The following is a 26,967-nucleotide window of genomic DNA, read 5'->3' on the forward strand; positions in this document are numbered from 1 at the left end:
TCCAGATGTATTTGTCAATCCTATGGAAGAGAAACAACAAAAAGTAGAATAACAGAAGAATGAAACATAAAAGTACAAAACGGATAGAAACACACACAAAGTAAATTGGTGGAACAAAAAACACAACACAAATTAAAATAACAGTCTAACAGTCGTGACTATTCACAGTAATCATGTTGACTAAACAACATGGTCACTTTCGACTATTTCAATAAGTCATATGGACTGCATTCAATTGTCAAACTGACAAATGTGCATAGTCAATTGAACAATCCAATTCGTCATAACGAGTATAACATATGGTCATTTTGACTTCCAAACATAGTCATAATTACCACCCTACTCAGTCAAATGTGACTACCCATCTAGTCAAACGACAAAGAGCATAGTCAAAATGATTAAAGTGCATTGTCATCTAGAGGACAGTCAAAATGACCAATTAAATTGGTCAAATTGACTAATTTATGTTTTCAGTGTTCGAAATCACAACCTTAGTGCTGACAGGCTAGTGATACAGTAGTTCTACTACTTAGACCACTCGGCCACCGAGGCCCCAAGCCAGTCTATACCTAACTTCACATTGCTTATCAATTTTATGCCATTTCAAACTTGTAAGTAAGTTGATACTTATTGAAATAAACACACTTAGTCCGTTACTAAATCAGCTGTTCCAATCAGTACGGTGCCAGGTGTCACCGAGTCTAAACACAAAAAATCCTTTGCCAATGATGTTAAATAAAACCATTTTTTCGCCAATTAACAACCATAACGTATAATGAGGGGGGGGGGGGGGGGGCAATAGGGGGTCCGTTACCATGTTAACAACACCTCGATTTTGGCAAAAACAGTTAACAACAAATATAAAATGCTGATAACAGTTAACACCAACTTTAACTGAATGACAGATAACAGTGGTGTAAAAACTTCAATAACACTTTACAACCATATTGAAAAATCGAACAATGTTAAGGTATTTGATTGTTCTGTCCGAATTTGAAGAATTTTCAAAACAAAATGGCGGGTGTCTTGCAAAAAGCAGGAAATGCTCACTCTTTCAAAGCATCTCAGTTCACTCCAGTTTTGATCATCGCGAGATGTTTTAGCGCTCGACCGCGGGTCTTACGACGCACAGGGGGAAAACAATATTTCATCGAGGGGAGAAATTTTCGCGTCCGAGAATTTTTTCTACGAGGACCATCGCAAGATGTTTTAGCGGGCGAAAACGGGTCTTTGCGATGCACCAGGGGAATAAAGAATTTCATCGAGGGGAGAAATTTTCACCTCAAGGAAATGTTCTACGATGACCATCAGAAGACAGAAGAAATTTTAGCGCTTTATTATAGCGGTAATGATCCTTCCGCAGGTTCACTTACGGAAACCTTGTTACGACTTTTACTTCCTCTAGGCGTTCAAGTTTGCGCGTCATTTCAATCCCTAGCACGAAGGAGGTTCAACGGGTTACCCGACCTTTCCAGGTAAGGGCAGAGACACCCTGATTCCTTCAGTGTAGCGTGCGTGCGGGCCCGAACAGCTGAGGATATCACAGACCTGCTATTGCTCAATCTTGTGTGGCTAAACGCCACTTGTCCCTCTAAGAAGTTGCGCCGACGTAAATGGGGATCGGCGATTAATTAGCTGTTTAAACTGCAACAACTTTAATATACGCTATTGGAGCTGGAATTCAAGTGACCGCGGCTGCTGGCACTAGACTTGCCCTCCAATAGATCCTTGTTTAATGGTTTAAAGTGTACTCATTCCAATTACGGGGCATCGAAAGAGTCCCGTTTTGTTATTTTTCATCACTACCTCACGGTGCCAGGAGTGGGTAATTTGCGCAAGTGCTGCCTTCCATGGATGTGGTAGCCGTTTCTCGTTGCTCCATCTCCGGAATCAGTTACAACCATGGTAGGCATATCACGAACCATCGAAAGTAGATAGGGCAGACATTTGAAAGATACGTCGCACAAAGTTATCCATTCTCACCAATCCGACCGGCACCTGCGAACCTGACTGGGTTTGATCTAATAAACGCGCTCTTTCCGCGAGGTCAGAGCCATGCTTCATGTATTATCTCTAGAGTTACCACAGTTATCCAAGTAGGATTGTACGATCAAAGGAACCATAACTGATTTAATGAGCCATTCGCGGTTTCACTATGTAAAAGTATGTACTTAGACATGCATAGCTTAATCTTTGAGATAAGCATATATATGACTACTGGCAGGATCAACCAGATAAGTACCCGCAACCGTTTTTTTTTCTATGGTTTGTCCCGTATCGGTATCGGGGAGACCTTTGAGAGGCGTGTCAGTTGCGATGATACCAACGCTAGTACCGTGCGACTGATTTTTGCCTGCGTCTCTGGACCAATGCTTTGTACCCGGACTGTCTTGGCTGACCGTAGCCGGCGGCGTAGGGTTGTGCAGCCACTATGTCGCTTTACCAACTGACTTTTCATGGGAGATTGGACAGGTAGCAACAGGCCCGCATTCTACTACCCTCCTTTACTATCCCAGCAGTGATGATCGGGTCTTCACTGCTCCCATGATATGAAGTTGCACTTGACGCCTGGGGATTCCAAGATTTCATAAATACGGCGCAACCAGGGTGGGTACGGACGGCCGTCAACTCGATGATCTCCGCTATGTACCTGACACATAAGTTTTTTGCCGTTCTGGCTGGGAAGGAATTTTCAAGATTTTCTAATTTTTCTACGAGACCTATTTTACATATATGCTGTTTATGTTACTCCTTTGAGGAAGCACCGTAAAGAAAGAGATCAACAGCAAATTTTATGTGATTAGTGTGAATCTTGAAAATTCTTGTAAATAACGGTTAACAGAGATATATTATGTCAAAAACAGTGAACACTTTAAGTGTCGAGTAACAGATAACAGGAATCCCATTTCCATGAAAAACAGTTAACAACATTGCCAATTTTAACAGAACAGATAACAGACAGTGGGTTGAAAACAGTTAACGGTTTATATATATTTCAAATAACAGTTAACAACGCATTGAAATAGCCCAAAAACAGCCCCCCTAAATTTGATCTATATGTTGTTGCTGGATTATTATGCTAGTATTAAAGTCCCAGTTTTTTGCTATGTCAGTTCTGAATAACGTTTATTTTCAAAGAAAATTAAGTCAATCAATAACAAAAATCAACAAATTTCTTGACTAACATGATTACCTCGGACTGATTCCTCTTTCGATCTTTTCTTGCGTTTGCGAAGTTATTTGAAGTTCAGTTCAGTTTCTTGTATATTCTTCCATTAATTGTGGAGCACTACCCATAGGGTATAATTGAAGACCATATGATGATCAGACATGTGATGAATACAAATAAATAAAATCGGGATATTCCGTGAACATAATTATAGTTCGCTCCAGTCCTCTGCCCACTTTCTGACACGGGATCAATTTTTGTATCACGAAAAGTCCGTTGCTGGACAAGTTTAATTAGTAGGAAACGCAGAAAAAAAAGAAAAATCCATTATTTACCATTCTGCACCGTGAATTTATAACACTACCAGTATCTTTTCTTTTTGACATTTTTACCTATTATGTCTTGTTTGTTTTGCTCACACATTGTTGTTAATATTGTAACATTTTTATATGTTAGGTCAAGTGTGTTATGTAATTGTATTAGGTTTACATACAATTGTATTTTCACAAATAGCTATTTAATACAGTTAGAGATCATCAGAGATATTAATTAAGAGTTATATTTAGATTTCTTTGTTTGACTAGTGAGCCCTAATGATTTGCATATGGTGCCCTAGTAAATTTATGTAAGGAGCACGGAACACTAGCAGCCCGGATTACCGGAGCACCCGGATTATCGGAGCACCCGGATTTCCGGAGCACGGAATACATGGAGCCAGGTTGCTATGCCTAGTAGTCTATATTTGTATCCCGGCTTGTAGGAGTGATAAAAGAGAGAAAGAGCGTGAGATTGTAGAGGAGAGAGAGAATTTATAGTGGGGAGAGGACAGTTACGTTTATAGTAGAGAGGAGAACCGTATTGTTGAGCCTGAAGTTAGATGTACATTTTGTTATACTTGTAACTTTGTTATAGTCGTGTGATTTTGATAATACAGTATTGAACTTTTATTCGACTTCGTGTTTATGTTCACTTACCAGACTTCGTTCAGACTACACAAGGACCTATTTATTTATTTATGTGACTGCCAGGATTCCCTTAATCACGCTACCAGTAGATTTCTAGGGTAACCCTGTTAAAGAGTATACTTGGCATTTGTCGTTCGTGTACGAGTGAAAAGAACGACCTGAAACTTTTACACCCAACAACACAGCACAAACACACGGATACGCCTTTTAGTCAAGTTGTATACCCAACTTTTCGTCACAGTATAATGGAATTCTCAGATATGACTGTCATACAAGTGAGAGCTAGGTTTGTCTAGCTATAAAACCAGGTTTAATCCACCATTTTCTACATTAGGAAATGTCTGTACCAAGTCAGGAATATGACAGTTGTTTTCTATTCGTTTGATGAGGGTCGTAATGGGGGTACCTTCATGACGAATAACGTTAAAAAATCTGGCCAAATGACGTTAACGGTAATTTTTTGTGCCTGACGATAAAATGTACACTTTCTTTTAGACGGTAAAAAAATAGACTGATTTTGACGAATCACGTTAATTTTTTTCCAAAAATAACGGTAACGATAATTATTTGAGACCTGTGACGAATCACGATAAAAATATTTTGACAAATCACGGTTAGATTTTAACCAATTTGACGCTAACGGTAGCCGAAAATGACCGTTTGACGCCTGACGGTAAAGGGCATTACTACCCTCTTTGATGTGTTTGGGCTTTTGATTTTGCTATTTTAAAAGGACTTTCTGTTTTTGTTATTTTACTTTTTCTATGTATTTGAAGAAAAAAAATCTACTCTATTGTATACGTATATGAAAAAAATTCAGCTAATTTATAATATCTGGATTGATTTTGTATTTAATATGCGCAATAGATTGTTCTTTTTTAAATAGGACATTTTAATGCGCATATTATGCACTAAATAAACCAGATAGCTGTAACTCGTGTTGTTGAGGAAAACAACCACAGTGTTCCGGATTATCAAAGGGAGGTAAAAAAAAACCTGGTCTCTGTTCCTACTTATCTGGACGATGAAAGTTTCCTTTTCAGGGAACCAGTTGAAAAGTAATAATGGATAATGCTAAATGAGTTCCGAAAAATTACGAACAGGACTCTAGAAAATTCGGTCTCAAAAATACAGAAAATACAGGAAAACACTGAAGCTGTCAGATTATGTCATCCGAAAATCAGAAGAAGGTAGGATTAGGGTGAAGAGATACCTGGTTTTATTACATGAGTATGGTTTACCACTTCGAATTCTGTTGGATTTGTCTGCACGTGTTTTACACCAACTGGAAAACCGGCACATAGCTAGAAACTATCGCTTTGTATTCACAATGAAACACATTATGACATATCAATACTAGACAATAAAATCAAAAATGGAAAATATAAATTTTTAATACAATACAATACCACATTTTATTGGCACAAACGCATTTACAATAAATGGTAATGACCGAATGGATAAACATGGTAGTAAGATTTAAACATCATGATTATGTGAATATAAAATACATATATAATGAAAATCCATTGCAATAGATTGCTTCTCGCATTGAAACAATTTGTTATGAAAGAGGAAGATAGTTTTTGTGCTGTGTAAGATTTACTATTAAGTATAAGTTTATTCAAGCTTTATAAAATGTGAGTGATTGGTACATTGTAGATAGTATAACATGTATAATGGTTATATGAATGTATATTTTCGTGCTCCATAATATTTATTTTTACTCATATTATATATTCAAATGTTTGAGATAATACAGATTTGAACATGGTGCTGGTTTAGCCTAGATTAGTAAATGATAATTTGATAAGAAAAGGCAAACGGTTTTATTAATGAAAAGGATACAACACACTACACATTTTAGGTGAATGACCTTAAATCTGAGGGAAATAAGGCATTAGAATCTGATGACTTTGAGGAGGCAATAAGGAAGTATACAGAGGCCATAGCATTAGATCCTGAAAACCATGTATTATATAGTAACAGATCTGCAGCACTCACTAAAGCTGCACGATACCTTGAAGCACTTGGGGATGCTGACAAAACAATAGAAATAAAACCAGATTGGGCAAAGGTAAGAATTAAATGTTAAGTTATCTGCTTAAATCAGTTTGATAGGAACTACTTGTGATAAAGTAAAGATATTTTCTATAAAGCTGCATTACTATCAGAACATATCAGTTTGGCGAATAATTTTAGGCCCTGTCCACGAGGTTATGGTTCAGTGACTTTCAATCAATTACCAATTATCAATGTTCAGTTTTCTGCTTAAATTAGTTTTATAGGAACAACTTTTTATAAACAATAATATTTTCTATAATATTGCATTACTTTCATTACATCTCAGTTTGACGATCAATTTGAATCGCTGCCCTCTATGTCATGGTCCAGCAACTTTGAATTACTGTAAATTCATAAATTATTGCAATTTTTGAAGAAAGGACAAAAATGTGAGCTTGATTATTGCAATTTCTTATTATAGAGATACTCACCCAGTTGCATTATTTGCATTAAAAAAAAACTAGCAATAATTTCTGAATTGACAGTAATTAGCAATGTTGCTGTCCATCATTGTCTTTTTCTGAAATTTCTATCAACAGGTGAGTGATATGTCTCGCAGTCTGTGTCATAAGTATAATTTGTTTTTATAATGGGTTGTAGCACCACTATCCGAGGTTATGGAAAGGGTTGGGCTCCCACAAACATGTTAAATCCCATTCTATATGTGCCTGTCCCATGTCAGGAGCCTGTAATTCAGTGATTGTCGTTTGTTGCTGGATATCATATTTGTTTTTCTTGAAGTGTTTTGTGCATAAATCAGATCATTGGTTTTCTTGTTTTCTTGTATTACTTATATGTCATTTCAGGGCCTTTTATACCTTTGCCATCATTGTTGAAGGCCGTAAGCTGACCTAAAGTTGCAAACTTCTAGACATTTGGTTTCTGATGGAGAAATGTCTCATTGACAATCATACATTTTTTTACCACATCTTCTTATTGTTTTAAGAACAATAATTTCTGTTTAATTTTTGTATGAGAAATGTGTAGAAATGAGAATATGTTGCCTCACAGATGTGTCAAATAACGTAACTTTTTTTTAGAGAAAGTCAGTGTCTACATAGAACATATCATGAATTTTGTTCTTTTATTAAGATTTACAAAAAATTGATACCCCATGAAATGTTTTCCTTTATTTGAATCAGTAATGCATTAATTAGTTGTTTCTGTGCCTCTCACAATTTCCCCCCGTACAAAAGTGCAAGCTGGAACCTGCCTTACATGTAAGTTTTCTATTGTTTTACTTTATTCGTCAAGTCAAATATTTCCAGGGTTGTTGGTGTTAAAAGGCTCGAGTAACTTTCAAATTTCTCAAGATCATAGCTTTAGGCTTGGAATGTTGGTTCTTTTACTTGCAAAAGGACTTACATACCACAATGTTTACTAAAAAATTCCATAGATTATGTTTTGATTGGATATCTTGAAGCTATTTGAATGTGACTTCTAACCTTTACTCAAAATCATAATGTGACGTTTTAGTAAATTAAGGGAAAAAAAAGATTTGGTTCAAATTCAATTCATGTCGAACAAAATGTTCTTGTCTAATTTCTAAATGCAAATTTGTAGCATTTTGCATTTTGAGACACAAATTATATAGTGCTTCAATAAGTTTAGTAAGAATGGAGTAATTTTTATATAGGGTTTCTCCAGGAAAGGCACAGCCCTATGTTATTTAAACAGATATGAGGAAGCAGCTTCAGTATTTATGGAAGGATTAAAGATTGACCCTGAAAATGCACAACTAAAAAATGGTTTGGAGGATGCACAGAGTAAATTAACTGGTAAATTTGTGTATTCTGCTTAAAATAAAATAATTTTTGGAATCAACCTTTAAATAGTGTTTAAAATTATTATACATAATTCAAAGAAAACTATAACAGATAGAAATAAGAATTTAAAAAAGTTTTGTGAAACCAATATATCTTTTTATAATTTATAAGTTTCATTATATTTGTCTTTTTTAATGAAGTTGGGTATTCTAATGTCCTATCTTTTCTTTTATGAAAAAGAGGTAACAAAATTCATTTCCTTCTGAATCAAAACACTTATATATAATATTTATCAATTATGGACTCTTGATTAGGTTTATACGTTATATAAGGACCTGTTCAGATTATATTGACAGAGGACGAAGTCTAAGGTCAGTATACTGTATATCGGTTTTTTTTCGCGTGTGTTTAATTTTGGCTTTTTTTTCGCGGTAACTAAAGAAAAGTGAAAATTTGACCCTGCGTAAATTTCCCTGCATATTCCAAGATTTATAAAAATTTGAAAGTTTTATACATTATACTGTCAAATACTGAGTCTTTTGTGTTGTTCGACAGTTCACAAGAATGAGCATACTGAATTAAAATCTGTTTTTACAATAATTAAATTTGCTTAACATACGTGTCACACCTTTTGACAACACAGCAATCATATGTTAATTATTGACGACCTATTGTATTGATTAGTGTCATAACCCAAACAATAGGCATTTAATGTGAAAAAAGAATAAAAATAAATCACTTTTACACGGACATTGGTATATCTGTAATGATCAAAACCTTCAATTTTTAGCATGCCCCAAAGTGTGTAATTTACGTTCCTTAAAAGTTCTCTAAATTGTGTATTTGCCTTTGTATTACTTGTATTTATTTGTGATCAATTATCTGTCATTCAATCAAGTTTGTGTTGTTTACATCTTTGACAATGCGATACAGTTATATTTTCACGTGTATTTTCCCATTCAGCGAAAATTATAAACAGTGAAAATTTAACCTGCCCATTTTGTCATGAAAATCGCGAAAAAAAGCTGACGTGAAAAAAACCCTGATATACTGTAATCTTAACAGGTCTCTATATAATGTATTGACTGAGTGAAAGTCCTTAATTTATATATTACATATGTAAATAGTGTATTATGGAAATGGACTTCAGTGTGCTTTCTGTGTATTTTACATTTTATTTTGCAAGATTTTTAATATTGACCGTCAATATATATATATATATATATATATATATATATATATATAAATATAAACATAGCATCCATATACTTAAAAATAGAAACAAAGCTTCAGAGACATGGAATACCCTTTGAATCATGTGATCGTTATAACCAATAAAGAAGAAGAATGCTACACCATATGTATTGTATATTATCACTTGTTTATTTCACAGGACCATCAGGTAGTCAGCCTCTAGGCAACCCTTTTGCCTTTCCAGATATAATGCAAAGATTAGAAGCCAATCCAAAGACGAGAGAATATTTAAAACAGCCAGATTACAGAATGATGATACAATTGCTTCAACAGAATCCCAATAGTTTACAGTAAGGGCTATTCCAAAACTAAATGTATCCTCAGAGGGGTTGGAAGACACTTTTTTCTCAAGCCCCATCCCATACAATTTTAATTGTCCCCCGCATAACGCGTAATGGGGGACATGGAAATACCGTCCGTCCGGTCTTGTTAGCACTCTCTAATGTACAATTCTTGCCAGATTTTTATGAAACTTATATCATAGGTTTATATCAGCAATGTCTTGAATGAGTTCGAAAATCAGTTCCGATCATTTATTTTTAAAAGAGTTATGCCCCTGGGAAACATTAATTTTATGGAAAATTGCATAGTTAGCGCTCTCATGTGTTCAATTCTTGCCAGATTTTTATGAAACTTATATCATAGGTTTATATCAGTAATTTCTTGAACAAGTTTGAAAATCAGTGCTGATCATTTATTTTTAAAAGAGTTATGCCCCTTGGAAACATTAATTTTATGGAAAATTGCATAGTTAGCGCTCTCATGTATTCTATTCTTGCCAGATTTTTATGAAACTCATATCATAGGTTTATATCAGCTATGTCTTGAACGAGTTCGAAAATGATTGCCGATCAATTATTTTAAAAAGAGTAATGCCACGTGAAAATATTGATTATATGGAAAATTGCAATGTTATCGCTCTCATGTGTTCAATTCTTGCCCGAATTTTATGAAACTTTTATCATAAGTTTATATCAGCAATGTCTTTGACACTTTCGAAAATAAGTTCTGATCAAATATTTTAAAAAAGTTATGCCCCTTGGAGATAATAATTATAATGGAAATCACATTGCATTTGCTCTGAAGCCTTCATTTCTCTTTAAGATATAAAGAACAAAAAAAAATTACTTTTTTTAGTTATTGCCCTTGTACCTTGGATAGATAAAATATTTGCAACACAGGGGACATTGGAACTCTGTTCTTTTATTAGAAATTTCAAAAGCTATTGTGTGAAAACTTGTTTCAAACAATACTACCCTATTTTAAATTAGATGCCTTCAACCCCCCTCACAATTTTTTTTCTAAAATGGCCTAAATATTCTACTGCAACAGTTTGTCATCGCCACTCCTCTTAAACCACACAACAGAATTTCATGAAACTTTAGAGATAATTAGGACATACTATGTAGATGTGCATATTTTCTAAATGTATTGAGAGATAATCAGTACTAACTGTAAGAAGGTGTTAAGAGACTTATTAAGGCCCTGCCTAGTGGCAGGTCGCCTTATAGTGTTCAGTCTGTCCGTAACAAATTGTGTCCGCTCTATATCTAGAGAACCATTCTAATTTCATACTTTATACTTGACATGTATATTAACCAATACCAGAGGGTGTGTCATAATGTTTGTACAACTTCCTAGGTCAAAGTTCAAGGTCAGCGGGGCCCACAGAGATGGCTCCCATCTCAATGATGTCTAGTTAGACAAAAGGACCTTTTTGCAAATCCCTAATGTGTGCAGTCTGCACCATTAGCCACTAGTCCAGTGCAACAGACTAGTGAAATTTAATTCGGCCTAGTAAGTTTTTGCAAAACTTAGTTTAGACATGTAAGAAAAATGGTGGAATATTGGTCTTCTGACTGGTAGCTGGAAAAGATTTTGGTGCAGACTGTGTGTGGCATACAAAATAAATCATGCTATAGGATAGTTAGGAAGCCATTGTTCTTATGGTTTATTGAAAATTACAGCATAAAAAATGACACCAAAAAATTGCACCCACAGATTAATAATGTTTATTATATGTATGTATTTTATTTCTTTTCAGAAGTTTTCAAGATCCTAGAATTATTCAGACATTAGGTGTTTTACTTGGCTTTGATTTAGAACAAAAAAATGCTGATGCAAGTGAAGACAAAGAAACAGAAGCAACGCCAGATCAAACTTCTATGCCTCCTCAAAGCTCAAATTCGAAACCCCAAAATAATTCTAATCCTGAACCTGAAAACCAACCTAATTCACAGGTAGACCTAAAGTCATAAACATGTATAAATCTGTAATTAATGAAAACAGTGATGGATTTAAAAAAAAAATGCATGGTACTTTTGTGGTAACTCTATTTTTTACGATTATTTAAGCAGTATACTGATTGGGTTTGAGATAAATTTGAATGTGGAATAAATTTTTCAGGTTTCACCTATATTTATACGACCGCAAAACACGTATATTGGTATGACGTTGGTGTCGTTGTCGTCGTCGTCCGAAGACACATTGGTTTTCACACTCTAACTTTAGTTTAAGTGAATGGATCTCTATGAAATTTTACCATAAGGTTCATTACCACAAAAGGAAGGTTGGGATTGTTTTGGGGGATATGGTACCAACAGTTAAGGAATTAGGGGCCAAAAAGGGGCCAAAATTAAGAATTTTTGTAACTTCCAGACATAACTTGTGTGTTAGTGTATGGATCTCTCTGACATTGTACCACAAGGTTCCATATCACAAAGGGAATGCAGGGATTGATTTTGGGGTTAATTGCCTCAAAATTTTAGGAATTAGGGGCCAAAAAAGGGGCAAAAAACAAGCATTTTTCTAGTTTCATGACAATAACTTGTTTGTAAGTGTATGGATCTTTCTGAAATTGTACTACAAGGTTCCATATCACAAAGGGAAAGCTGGAATTGAGTTTGGGGGTAATTGCCCAAAACGTTTAGGAAAAAGGGGCCAAAAATAAGCATTTTTCTAGTTTCCAGACAATAACTTGTGTTCAAGTGTATGGATCTCTCTGAAATTGTACTGCAAGGTACCATACCACTAAGGGAAGGCTGTTATTGATTTTGGGGGTAATTGCCTCAAAATTTTAGGAAAAATTTGGGGGGGGGATTTTTTCTTCTCTTTTTCCTTTTTTTTTCTTTAAAATTTTCCATTTTAAATTGGTTATTTCTGATTTACATATAAAAGCAAATAATAATGATATGGTTTCAAAAGGTAAATTAAAATTTTCTTAGACCACATTCATTCTGTGTCAGAAACCTATGCTGTGTCAAATATTTAATCACAATCCAAATTCAGAGCTGTATCAAGCTTGAATGTTGTGTCCATACTTGCCCCAACTGTTCAGGGTTCGACCTCTGCGGTCATATCAAGCTGTGCCCCAGCGGAGCATTTTATTTTAATTTACACAATATTTGCTTTGTGGAAGTAATTGCAAAATATAAAATTTTATATTTGATTTTTTTACAAAGTGTTTAGGAATAAATAGAAATCTCTAAATGTCTGTCAATGTGTCCTTTTTTTGGAAAACAACTAGTTAAATGATTAGACGGATATTGATGAAACTTTTTACGGTTGCAGAGCAATCTCTGGGAATGTGCATTAAGAATATATAATCTTAGTCCAACATTTTACAGTATATTCTTGTTTGTGTAGCTTTAAAGAAAAGGCTGTTATCCTTTTTCAAGTTTCCAGTTGGGGGTTTATTTATTTAAAAGATATTGCTTATAAATTCTAGGAAAATTCAATATTTTTATTCAGATATGTCATGTATACGGAATTTGATTAATTTTGATATTTTAATTTAGAGATTTAAAAAAAAAATATAACGTATTTTTAACGAGTTTTATTTGTTGAAGGCCCAAGAAGAAAAACAGAAAGGAAATGAAGCATACAAAAAGAAAGACTTTGCTACAGCTCTTGAACATTATGATAAAGCAATAGAATTAGATCCTACAGATATTACTTATAGAAATAACAAATCAGGTATGTCTAATGATAAAGCAATAGAATTAGATCCTACAGATATTACTTATAGAAATAACAAATTAGGAATGTCTTATGTTAAAGCAATAGAATTAGATCCTACAGATATTACTTATAGAAATAACAAATCAGGTATGTCTTATGATAAAGCAATAGAATTAGATCCTACAGATATTACTTGTAGAAATAACAAATCAGGTATGTCTAATGTTAAAGCAATAGAATTAGATCCACAGATATTACTTGTAGAAATAACAAATCAGGTATGTCTAATGATAAAGCAATAGAACTAGATCCTACAGATGTTACTTATAGAAATAACAAATCAGGTATGTCTTATGATAAAGCAATAAAATTAGATCCTACAGATATTACTTATAAAAATAACAAATCAGGTATGTCTTATGATAAAGCAATAGAACTAGATCCTACAGATATTACTTATAGAAATAACAAATCAGGTATGTCTTATTACAACAATGAAAAATGTATCCCCTGCAAACATTATAATCTGTATCAGGTTATGATCTAAATCAATTTCTCATGGGAAAGGATAGAATGAAAGTGCAAACAATTTTCTGTTTTAGATGAAAGTACTATCAGAAACAAGACTTTTATTATCTTTTAAAACAAATATTTTATATGAAATAGTATATATCCAAACTTCAAATTTCCACTGATAGTTCAAAACTTAAAACCGATATATAAAACACCAACATATCTGTCAACACTGTCTCCATAATTTTTATATGACCTTTTTGCGGTTGTATATTGGTATCACGTCGTCATCGTCCGAAGACACTTGGTTTCCGGACAATAACTTTAGTATTAGTTAATAGAAATCTATGAAATTTAAACACAAGGTTTATAACCACAAAAGGAAGGTTGGGGGTTATGGTCCTAACAGTTTAGGTATTAGGGGCCCAAATAAGCATTTTTCAAGTTTTCAGACAATAACTTGTGGTACGGTGAATGGATCTCTCTGAAATTGTACAACAAGTTTCCATACCACAAAGGGATAGTTAGAATTGGCTTTGGGGGGTAATGGCTCAAACCGTTTAGGAATTAGGGGCAAAAAAGGGGGAAAAACAAGGGTTTCCTTGTTAATGGACAATCACTTTTAAGCTCAATGTTAAATTTGGATTACCTCCCTTACACTGCTTTAAAATTATGTATAAAGAAATTTTGTGTTGTCTTGAGGTGATTAGCTGTTAATTTATTTTTAGAAGTTACTAATAAAAATGCTGATTAAAGATATATTATTTTTAGACATGATTATGTATGTCATTTTCTATTTTAAGACTTTTATGATGTATTTAAATGGGTAATTAGGGTTGCAAACTCCATTGGAAATTTGAATTGAGATAATGACCATATCTTGAGGGAAGGTTTTTTTTTTTTGGAAAAAGGGGAGGGGAGGGGGGTTTAAAAGAAATTGTGGGGGGGAACAATTTTTTTTCTCATTACAGATTTCAGAAATTAAAAAGAAAATTTCTTCAAATATTATTTAATGTAAAAAAAAGGGGGTGGGGTGAGAAAAAAAAAATTTTGCCAAAAAAAAAGGGGGGTGAAATTTTGGTTTTATTTTTGGAAGGGGGGGGGTCAATTTGTAACAGCATAGTGTATTGCAGAAAAGCAACAAAAAAAAAGGGTGTAAATTTTTTTTTGGGGGGGGGGGGGGGGGAGGGGGGGGGGGCAATTCGCAAGGGAATAGTGTATTGCTCAAAAGGAAAAAACTGAATATAAATTCAAATCATATAACCAATTCTAAGTTCTTTGACTACAGTTATTCTGTGTCAGAAACCTATTATGTGTCAAACATTTAATTTCAATCCAAATTCAGACCTGTATCAAGCACGAATATTGTGTCCATTTTTTGCCCCAACTGTTCAGGGTTGGACCTCTGCGGTCGTATCCAGCTGCACTCGGCGAAGCATTTTATTCATTCATAATTACATACATGTGACGGACAGTGAAACTCAGATCAGGAGGTAGGGAAATTTTGGTCAGGAGTTTAGACTTCAGATCAACAGGTTTTTTATTGATATAAATTTTGTTGTAAAATGTAACCGTCTAATGTAAAAATTGTCTTTTAGTTTGTTTTTCTTCAATCTTCCATCTGAATGTAATATATATCAATGTGTTTACAGTATTTACCCTTGTAGCCTGTCTATTTGAATGCTATCAGTTGAAAGAAACATTGAGAAGATTCTGTTTCTGGGTTTGTTTTTTTATTGTTGATTGTTGACTGCTCGTAACTAAAATACTATGATTTAACGTTTCCTTTGAGTATAAAGAGAAAATAAAAGTATCGTATTTTATTCATGCCTCCATCATTTTTATTTGTATTCAATGTCATTGGCATAGATATATAAGAAAGAAATAGCTATACATTTAAAACATGATGAATTGATGAAAAATTATCAAACAATAAAAATACTTATGCCTGGTCTTTAAGCATTAGTAAAGTCATTTTGCTTAAGATTGTCATTGTTTCAAAGACTAGCTAAAGCACTGTTTATATAACATTGACAAATGTTATTTAATAACTTAAGCACTGGTCTTGGAGGGTCATGCAATACAAGCTGACTTGGCTGGCTTAAGGTTAATACATTTGACTCTGTACTATAGTAATCCTGATCCTGGTAGCAGTTTGTTTAGTTGTTAATCTTAACAATGAGGAGGCTGTGAATTGTCTTTGAGTCGATGTTTTTTCTGCTGTCAGTCCGGTTTCTTCTTGAGCATGCTGAAGGTCCTTTAATGTCCGCATTGGAGTGTGAAATAGAGGAGTATTTCTTTGCTGAGTTGAAAGTTTCTTAAATGTTTTACCGGCATCAAAACCTTCACATCGATGTCTTGACAAAAGCATTCTACTTTTCTATCAATGCCGGTATTTACCTTTAACCATCCTTGGTGTTTGCCACAAACAGAGGCCATATTGAACTATTAATATCCTATCACCTGTTGAGTGTTCAATCAAACTATTATCACTTGTTAATTAGCTACAGGCCAGGTCAAAATCTACATATGGTGTGTAATCAGGTAATGTCAGTTAACCTTTGATACACTCAGGTTTTAACATTTTCAATAATGGATATTTGTAAACAGCATAATAAAAAATGGTGTCTGAAAATATTCATTCATGAAATTTTGAAAACACAGGATTTTTATGCCCCCGCCGTAACAGAGGGGGCATTAAGTTTTACCCTTGTCCGTATGTACGTACCTTCGTACGTATGTTCATACGTACGTCCCAAAATTGGTTTCCGTTCTCTTACTTTAGTTTTCCTCAACCAAATGTTATGAAACTTATGCACAATGCTAATTAGCACAAAACACAGATCAAGTTCGAATTTTGGTGGCGTCACTTTTACCGTTCTAGAGTTATGCCCCTTTACAAATGGAAAAATTGCTGAATTTTTTCGTTTACCGTTCTCCAACTTTAGTTTGCCTCAACTAAATGTTGTGAAACTTATAAACAATGCTTATTACCACCAAACTCAGGGGCATCATCTGTATCCCATGGACACATTCCCCATTTATTTTCTCTTCAACTGGAGGACTGAAGGACACCCCTGAAAAAAAACAGGATTATTGTAATCCTGTAAGGAGGTTCGAATGTATGTATTAATATACCGGTAAATTAAACAGCCACCTAGCTTTAATACAGACTCACAATTTAAGTGCAAAAATGGAAACAACAAACTGCACATGTATAAGGTATTTGTGTAGAGGAATTCTCTCACAAGATTAAAATGCCGTGTGGGAACTTCTAATGACAAGATATATAACCCTTGGTCAAGGATTTGAAGGTGTTATTTGTAGTTACAAATCATATATAAGGGTCACTTTTATTGACCTACATAAGACCTCAAAAAAAAGAAATCTCAATAAAAATACCCAACAATTCCTATTTGGCTGGATTGGAAGATTTTTTCCCCCATTTTACCAGCTTTGAACCTTTGTATATTTCAGTAAAATTTGCATAAGACAAAACCAAGTCTGTGTATTCAACTTTTCCTACTGGTACACTGATTTAGTGAATATAATGTTAACAATGTATAGATCCCAAGTCAGCTGCTTGTTTAGATGTATAAAAATCTCTGTATTTGGTGATTGTTGGCCACTATATAAATGATGTGCTTTTTATTGCAGCTGTATATTTTGAATTAAAGGATTATGATAAATGTATTGAAATATCAGAGGAAGCTATTAATATAGGAAGAGAAAACAGAGCAGATTATACATTAATTGCCAAGTAAGTAGTATATTTAGTACAGTATGGCAGAATTTGGATAATATTGTAATTATGCTTTCTGAATAGTTTTCTTGGTGCATACAGTTGCTGCTTGGTTATCCATCCATGAAAAATGAATGCCATAAGAACTTTTGACCATTAAATACGGTAATTAAACCATTTTTCAGTAATTGTACAAGGTCAGTGGCAGAAACGTCACTAATAATACAATAATGTAAAATTTGTTTCCTATTGGAATCTCTACACAAGCATTAAATACAGGTCAAATCTGATTTGCTATGTAATGTCTGCTTTGTTCAAGGGCTGTGCCCTTGAAAATAGAAAGTCAACATGGTTGGTGGTCACTCTGACATTCATTTTACACTTAATTGACTGAATAAGTTTCACTTTAGACTATATCTAAGATACCAAGTGACCTACATTTCATGCTTCATTGACTTTCATTAGGTTTAATATTGACTACCAAGTTTTTCATCTAAGTGAGATCCAAGTCATCCTAAAAAATAGCTAACTCTGATATGTGTTATATCCCTTCTCTAGGAGTAAGGGTTATATTGCAATTACCTTGTCTGTCCCTCTGTTTGTTCATTCATTTAATTCCGGCATACTTCTTTTAGGTACAACTGAACAGAATGACTTCATATTTGGTCAGGAGCTTGACAGTGATAAGTTGTAAAATGTTATCACTTTTCAGATCTTCAGACACCCACTTTCTGTTGGCTGATACTAATTTTTTATAAAACCCACTGAGCATGGATGTTTTCGTCACAATTTTCTCAGATTCTCACATTATGAAATGATTTCATTTTTCTTAAGAAACTTTAGAATGTTGAGTTGTACGATGTAACCTACTTTCAGATCTGACAGGCAGTCACTTCCTGTTTGACAATATTTTTTTGTCACATATTTCTCAGCTACTGTATTTAGCCAAAATCTGATATTTGGTGTGGAACTTTATGATGTTGAGTTGTATTGTTAAAGTGATTTTCATATCTGCCAGGCAGTAATTGCTCTTGTGATGAAAGTTTTAATTTTTTAATATACCAAATATGCCCAATGAACATGAATTTTTTTTGTCATTTTTAAATGAACAAGAAGTTTTAAGGTTTGCAATAACTTTAACTATTGTATTATAGTTGACACAGGTTTTTGATACGTACTAAGGACCATAGCAGGATTATGTGCTATGCATTCTAACCAATTGATTATTTTTATTTAGCATAAATGCAAACCTTCAGTATTGTTCTGTTTTAGGGCACTTGCAAGAGCAGGGAAGGCTTGTATGAAAAAAGAAGACAATGAGAGCGCATTGAGATATCTGAACAAATCATTATCAGAACATCGAAACCCAGAAATACAAAAAATAGTTCAAGTGGTTAGTTTAACTATCAGACTTAAATAAAAGGAAATATCTACTTACTATATGAGACATAATTATATCCCAGATTAAAAGTAGGGAGTACTGTGGATTCATTAATTGTCGTGGGTACATTAAGAAAAAAATACATTTATGCCCCTGCTGCTAGGCGAAGGGGGCATTAAGTGTTACCCTTGTCCGTCCATACGTTTGTCCCAAAATTGGTTTCCATTCTCTTAACTTTAGTTTGCCTCAACCAAATGTTATAAAACTTATACACAATTGTAATTACCATAAAACACAATAGATATAAGAAGATGTGGTATGAGTGCCAATGAGACAACTCTCCATCCAAGTCACAATTTGTAAAAGTAAACCATTATAGGTCAAAGTATGGCCTTCAACACAGAGCCTTGGCTCACACCGAACAGCAAGCTATAAAGGGCCCCAAAAATGACTAGTGTAAAACCATTCAAACAGGAAAACCAACGGTCTAATCTATAAAAACGAGAAACACTTATGAACAACATCAGCAAACGATAACCACTGAACATCAGGTTCCTGACTTAGGACAGGTGCAAACAAATGCATCAGGTTTCAACGTTTTAATAGGCGCCAACCTACAATATTACTACTTTCCCAATGGTGTCCTTTTACTTATTTCATTCACTGTTGTGAAGTACAATTCTAATTTTTATACGTCTGCAAAAAAATTTTTGAGGTCGTATATTGGTATGACAAAGGCGTCGTTGTCGTCCGAAGACACATTGGTTTTCGCACTCTTACTTTAGTTTAAGTGAATGGATCTCTATGAAATTTTACCATAAGGTTCAATACCACAAAAGGAAGGTTGGGATTGATTTTGGGGGTTATGGTACCAACAGTTAAGGAATTAGGGGCCAAAAAGGGGCCATAAATAAGCATTTTAGTAACTTCCAGACATAACTTGTGTGTTAGTGTATGGATCTCTCTGACATTGTACCACAAGGTTCCATATCACAAAGGGAATGCTGGGATTGATTTTGGGGGTAATTGCCTCAAAATTTTAGGAATTAGGGGCCAAAAAAGGGGCAAAAAACAAGCATTTTTCTAGTTTCATGACAATAACTTGTGTGTAAGTGTATGGATCTTTCTGAAATTGTACTACAAGGTTCCATATCACAAGGGAAAGCTGGAACTGAGTTTGGGGGTAATTGCCCAAAATGTTAAGGAATAAGGGGCCAAAAATAAGCATTTTTTCTAGTTTCCAGACAATAACTTGTGTTCAAGTGTATGGATCTCTCTGAAATTGTACTGCAAGGTACCATACCACAAAGGGAAGGCTGGGATTGATTTTGGGGGTATTTGCCTCAAAATTTTAGGAATAAGGGGCCAAAAAGGGGCTAAAACAAGAATTTTCTAGTTTCAGGACAATAACTTATGTGTAAGTGTACTACAAGGTTCCATATCACAAAGGGAAAGCTGGGTTTGAGTTTGGGGGTAATTGCCCGAAACATTTAGGAATTTGGGGCCAAAAAGGGGCCAAAAAACAAGCATTTTTTTCCAGACAATAACTTGTTTTCAAGTGTATGGATCTCTCTGAAATTGTACTGCAAGGTACCATACCACAAAGGGAAGGCTGGGATTGAGTTTGGGGGTGATGAATCATAAGGGGGTTCAAAAAATTGGGGTGGGGGATTTTTTTTTCCTTTTTTTTCTTTAAAATTTTCCATTTTAAATTGGTTATTTCTGATTTATATATAAAAGCAAATAATAATGATATGGTTTGAATGGGTAAATTAAAATTTTTAAAGTTCTTAGACCACATTCATTAAGTGTCAGAAACCTATGCTGTGTCAAATATTTAATTACAATCCAAATTCAGAGCTGTATCAATGTTGTGTCCATACTTGCCCCAACTGTTCAGGGTTCAACCTCTGCGGTAGTATCAAGCTGCGCCCCAGCGGAGCATTTTATTAAAATTGGAGTTATCTTCCTTTGTCCATGATTATAGTTGAATCAACTACAATCAATGATTTATACTATGCAATGTTTAATTTTAACTTCCACTGATAAAACACAGATCAAGTTGAATTTGGGTAGTGTCACTTTAACCATTATTGAGTTATGCCCCTTTATAAATCGAAAGATTGCAAAATTTTAGTTTCCATTCTGTAACTTAAGTTTGCCCCAACCAAACATTATGAAACCTATACACAATATTCATTACCACAAAACTAAGATCATGTACAAATTTTTTGTTTCTGTTTTCTAACTTGAGTTTGCCTCAACCAAATGTTATGAAACTTATACACAATGCTTATTACTACATAATACAGATTAAGTAAGTAATTTGGTGGCAACACTTTTACCGTTCTTGAGTTATGTCCCTTTATAAACTTAAAAATTGCTGAATTCTTTGTTTCTGTTCTCTGACTTCAGTTTGTCTCAACCAAATGTTATAAAACTTATACACAACCGTTCTAGAGTTATGCGTGTTTACAAATAGAAAAATTGCTGAATTTTTAGTTTCTGTTCTCTAAAGTTAGCCTCAACCAAATGTTATGAGACTTATACACAATGCTTATTACCACAAAACTCAAATCAAGTTCAAGATCAAGTTCAAATTTGGGTAGCGTCACTTTTACCGTTCTTCAGTTATGTCCCTTTATAACTATATGATATGCAAGCGGGGGCATCATCTGTTTCCACATGTGGACACTATCCACATTTATTTATTTCTGAAATGAAAAATTAAAGGATCCCCTGACCAAATCTTTTGAACTTTTAACACAATATCATGCATCATGAGATAGGGGTCAAATTTGATATTTACAATTTTGAAATTTACCGTTAAAAAGTTATGCCCTTAAGCTGTTTTTTTATTGATGTTTCTGAGTAAAGCCCATATCTAGTTTTATTTATATAGAAGAAAAAGAATGTAACTGATTACAAATATGTTTGATTTAGCTGCATCTTTGATTGAAACTGGATTTTGTGTTAAAAGATTTGTGGAGAGGTCACATCTTATTAAAATTCTACATTCATATCTTTCCATTTATATGAATGAACTTTACTGAAAATTTGTCGCTTTGTTTGACAGCTGGATAAAAAGATAAAAGAAAATGAAAGACTGAAATATATAGATCCTGAAAAATCATTAGAGGCCAAAACTTTAGGAAATGACCATTTCAAAAAAGGTAAGTTGTAGATGAAATAAATATTAATGAAATTTGACAATTGATAATGGTAACTTTGGGCTCAATCATTGACCCAATACACACTACTAATTATTGATTCAGCACATCTTGCAAACATAAAAATTTGAAATTTCGTCTGTTTATGTATCTATATCCTTACAATACTTTAGTACAATGTACTATGTAATATTGAATATAGTGGGTAGCATATTTAAGTCCTCCTTATTGGGATCAAGTACTTTTCTGCATCACATACATAAAATTTCAGGTGACTATCCAACAGCTAAGAAGCATTATGATGAAGCAATAAAGCGAAACCCAGATGATGCTAAACTCTACAGCAACAGAGCAGCATGCTATACAAAATTACTGGAATTTAATCTTGCTCTGAAAGATGCAGATAAATGTATAGAATTAGATCCCAAATTTAGTAAGTATTGATAATGTCATGTAATAATAATGGATGTTCATTCAAGGAAAACATGGAACCTTGTACATCTGTAGTTCTATTGTGTGCTGGGTTTTTTTTAACAGAGAAGGCTTCATAAGTAGATTTTGTTTGCATTTGTGAAGAATTGAGGTGTAATTTACAATTCTTAGATAAGTGAATCTGCTGAAAGAGCAATTAAATATCAGAAATAAAATAATACAGAGACAAGCTAAGAGAAGCCTTTTCAAGACTTGGACAACACAAGGCAGACAACTCAAAACAGACAACATAAGACTTAAAGTATGATAAATTATGACTGAGACAACTCAAAACTAGAATACTTTTCGTTTTTTACTCATTTTAATGGATTTCTTGGTTAGAGGTTAACCTCAACTTTCACAAAATACAATTTTCGATTTACTTGTATGCAGAGTTTATAAGTACTTAAAAATCATGTTTCAAGAAAAATAAAATTTTTTATCAATTCTCAAAAATTTGATCCCACAAAAACAAATGAAATTACAAAGTCATCACTTTGTCCCTACACCTGTCCCTCCGTGTTCAAAACAAATGCTTTCTGGATGAAATCTTGATTTTCTCTTGCACAATTGGAATGAAACGTGTACAGATGGAAGATATATAGGAAGGGGAAGAAACATATTGATTTAAGGGTCAGTAGGTCAAAGTTGTTGCTTTATTAAAAAAACATAAATTATTAAACAAATAATTTCTTGGTGAAATCTTGAGTTTCCCTTGCTTAACTAAAAAGAAACTTAAACCTATGGAGGATACAAGAAAGGGTGAAAAAAAAAGCTTTTTTTATTTTGGGGTCCATAGGTCACAGTTCAAAAGTACTAGGGGGGATATTTGTTGCCTGATTATAACTTGAGTTTCCCTAGTTAGTTTGAAATGAAACTTATAGATGGAAGGTGTAAGTAGGAGGAAGAACCCTGTTGATTTTTAGGTCAAAGGGAAAGGTCACAGCTGCTAGAAATAGACTGAAAGTATTCTTATATTAGGTCCAATTTGTTGTTACTTAGTGATTACTTGAGGTTCATTTTTGGATTATAACAAAACTAATACAATGATTGATAGAAAGAAAGGGAGAAAGCCAAGTGATTGTATGGTTAGAAGGTTAAAGGTTAAAGTCACAGTTGCTGATTATGTAATTCTTCAAAATGTTCGTTTAAGATGAAATCTCTTTAACTGGCTTTTAATTTTTCAGGAAAATTTTTGGCTAGGCATAAGTAAATAACAAATAAAATATAATTGGTGAAATAAAACAGGTGTCCTTAAAAGCAAATGGCAATGAAAAAAAAAATGCACAGACAACAATGGCCAAATTCTAGTTAATACAAAAGTCAGATATTGTTTTTCACTTCTGCTTTGAATTTTAGAAGTTGGAAATAAGCTTGAATAAAAACTTATAAATATATACACAATTATCTAATCAGTCCATTGTTTATTTCAGTTAAAGGTTATTTGAGGAAAGGAAGTATATTTTACGCTATGAAAGAACCATCAAAAGCTGCTCAGGCATACCTGAAAGCATTAGACCTTGATCCAAACTGTGAGGTAAATAATTTTTGCTAGTCAAAATGACATCCAGTGGTCATATTTGCAAAATGTCAGATTGAAAAGTAGTGTAACTTCTTCAAGGTCACACCTTGGGTATAAAACAAATATATCTATGTACTGTTTGCTTTTTTGAAAGTCACATGTTGCACAATTTTTTTTCCATAATCCAAGCGTAATGGCTGAATAATGTATTGAATTATTACCTAGATGTCGTGTCATTGACACATGGTAACAATTCAAAGGGCAAGGTCGCATCTAATAGATTATTGCAATCACGTTGAATCCAATAAGGATGTGTTTTGGGTTTTCTTTTTTTCACTATATGTTTATAAGTCCAACATATGGGACAAATTTTTATTTATTGAAATCAAATTCTTGTTGGTACAATTTTTTTAGGGCCTGCTATCTTGTGAATTATTTTAGATAGACAGAAACTGTATACAGCAAGCATGATCAGCAATACAGGATCTGAAAAAAAAATGTCTAAATGAATGGAGGTATTGCCCTTAAATGTCTAAATGAAAGGATTTATTGCCCTTAAATGTCTAAATGAAAGGAGTTAATGCCCTTAAATGACTGATTTTTTTCAAAAACTATAAGAGTAAGAAACTTTATAAAGTAATTCATGTACGGGCAGCAATACAAGATCTATATAAATTAATAGAAAATTTTTTAAATTATGTTTATATTTTGATTTTATGTTAATAATGATATGGTATATTTTTACCAGATGAGCAATTGAGGCAACTTGGATGGATGCTTTTAAAATTCAGTCCCTGACTTTGCTGTGAAATTACACTTTTCCTTTAGTTGTTTGTCTCCAGTGCTTAAAATTATATTTTTATGACTAAATTTTAACTGTTAGGAAGCAAATCAAGGATACAGAGATTCCAGGATGGCAGAAGGAAATGACCCTGAGGCTGTACGTAAGAGAGCCATGGCAGACCCAGAAGTAACACAAATCCTCAAAGACCCAGCCATGCAGTTAATTCTCCAGCAAATGGAAAAAGATCCAAAGGCTGTTAGAGAGTAAGTTTGAATAGACTTGATGCAGCTAATAAGAAATGTTCTTTTCGAAATATCTTTGTAGGTTTTAACAAAAGAATTTGGTCGAAAGCCATTTTAACAGCCTAAATGTTGGAATAGTCAAATTATTTTGTGTCGGGTATTTAATACAGTTCAGATCTCCAATAACCTATAAAAATATTGCTTTTAAATAGCATTTCCAAATACTGTAAATTCAGAAATTATTGCGATGTTTTTATTATTGCGAAAAATGCGACAGGGTTATAAACGCAATAATTTAAATTCGCATTTTGAAATTTTGTATATGAATTAAACTGGATTTTTCTCAAAATTGCAAAAATTAAAATCGCATTTTAATCTTAAATGATAAAATCGCAATAATAAATGCACGCAATAATTTCTGAATTTACAGTAGTATAAAGCAACCCTTTGAAAAAATTGAATGCAAAGTAATCTTGTAACACCACTTTTAAAATTTCAAGACCAATTATTTGAAAAAGTTTACATCAAATTTTTGCCTGGTTGAATACCAGTCATGTACCTCTAGAGAGATATCTTTCCTGTAGCATTGAACATTATGGTTGAGGAAATATCATGTTTTGCAAATATAGATGATTAGATTTTCAAAAGTAATTTTTAATGCAATATTATATCTTTCAGACATCTACAAAACCCAGAAGTTGCAGCTAAAATAGAAAAGTTAATGGAATGTGGAATTATTGCTCTTCGTTGACCTATGTAGTTATTTCACTGAAATCAAACATGTTTCCGTTATACAAGCTTGCATAAACAATCACAACTGTGCTATAAAGTATTTCTATTCGGGAACAATTATTTTACTACATTGAATTGTTTGTTGCTGTATGATCCTGTAATTTCATTTTCTAAATTTCAAGTTCAAGAATTTTCTTTGATCATATATGGTATGTCTGTTGTGCAATTAAAAAAAAAATGTTTGTCATTATATTGTCATCATGCATATGTATATATTTTCTCAGGAATTGTTTTGCTTATTTTCATTACCATAACTGAGAGTCAAAATATGATTTTACTGGTCTAAGAAAACAAATTTTCATAAATTACATCATTACCTGAAAGAAGTTTAAAAGTGAATTTAGTCTGGCTACTTCTACAAAAAAATTGTATTATATTTTTTTGGTTTAATGACAAGCACATCAATGTTTTATTTAAACAGTTGTGCAGGAATCTTAAAAATAAATTGTAATAGGCTGAGTTTTAAATAAAATGTATTTGACAGCTTTTGTACAGGTAAATTCAATTGTTTTGGTAAAATTAATTCATGATTGTTTAAATTAAGAATGATTAATAGAATGATTGAATTAACTATAGTTTAATAGAATGATTGAAATAACTATATTGCCTAGAATATAATGAGGAATTTATAATAAAAATGCTGTTTCTGTTTTGTGTTATGTTGTCTTTTGAATATCTGTACTCTATTTATTCATACTTGAATTGCCTATTATGTCTTTTTATACGACCGCAAAAAAATTTTGGGGTCGTATATTGGTATGACGTTGGCGTCATCGTCGTCGTCGTCAGAAGACACATTGGTTTTCGCACTCTAACTTTAGTTTAAGTGAATGGATCTCTATGAAATTTTACCATAAGGTTTAATACCACAAAAGGAAGGTTGGGATTGATTTTGGGGGTTATGGTACCAACAGTTAAGGAATTAGGGGCCAAAATAAGCATTTTTGTAACTTCCAGACATAACTTGTGTGTTAGTGTATGGATCTCTCTGACATTGTACCACAAGGTTCCATATCACAAAGGGATTGCTGGGATTGATTTTGGGGGTAATTGCCTCAAAATTTTAGGATTTAGGGGCCAAAAAAGGGGCAAAAAACAAGCATTTTTCTTGTTTCAGGACAATAACTTGTGTGTAAGTGTATGGATCTTTCTGAAATTGTACTACAAGGTTC

At 33.4% G+C, this 26,967-nt stretch overlaps 1 protein-coding gene across 4 annotated transcripts; it reads left to right on the plus strand.

Moving 5' to 3' along the window:
• The first annotated feature begins 5,161 nt into the window (after window positions 1-5,161).
• LOC127739446 (stress-induced-phosphoprotein 1-like) lies at window positions 5,162-26,444 on the plus strand. 4 transcript variants are annotated; one of them, XM_052251224.1, is made up of 13 exons: window positions 5,162-5,324; window positions 6,002-6,211; window positions 7,835-7,976; window positions 9,358-9,508; window positions 11,263-11,458; window positions 13,067-13,193; window positions 17,349-17,451; window positions 18,706-18,826; window positions 21,891-21,987; window positions 22,256-22,417; window positions 23,889-23,992; window positions 24,861-25,024; window positions 25,682-26,444. In XM_052251224.1, the coding sequence occupies exons 1-13, from the start codon at window positions 5,301-5,303 to the stop codon at window positions 25,752-25,754; spliced, it is 1,674 nt and encodes a 557-aa protein (XP_052107184.1). In that variant the 5' UTR covers window positions 5,162-5,300; the 3' UTR covers window positions 25,755-26,444. The 4 variants fall into 4 exon arrangements, with proteins under 4 accessions (XP_052107184.1, XP_052107186.1, XP_052107185.1 ...); XM_052251226.1 differs by lacking the exon at window positions 5,162-5,324 and adding an exon at window positions 5,343-5,364; XM_052251225.1 differs by lacking the exon at window positions 5,162-5,324 and adding an exon at window positions 5,558-5,579.
• The last annotated feature ends 523 nt before the right edge of the window (window positions 26,445-26,967 follow it).

Source organism: Mytilus californianus, unplaced genomic scaffold, assembly GCF_021869535.1.
Source record: "Mytilus californianus isolate M0D057914Y unplaced genomic scaffold, xbMytCali1.0.p SCAF_4, whole genome shotgun sequence".
NCBI lineage: Eukaryota > Metazoa > Mollusca > Bivalvia > Mytilida > Mytilidae > Mytilus > Mytilus californianus.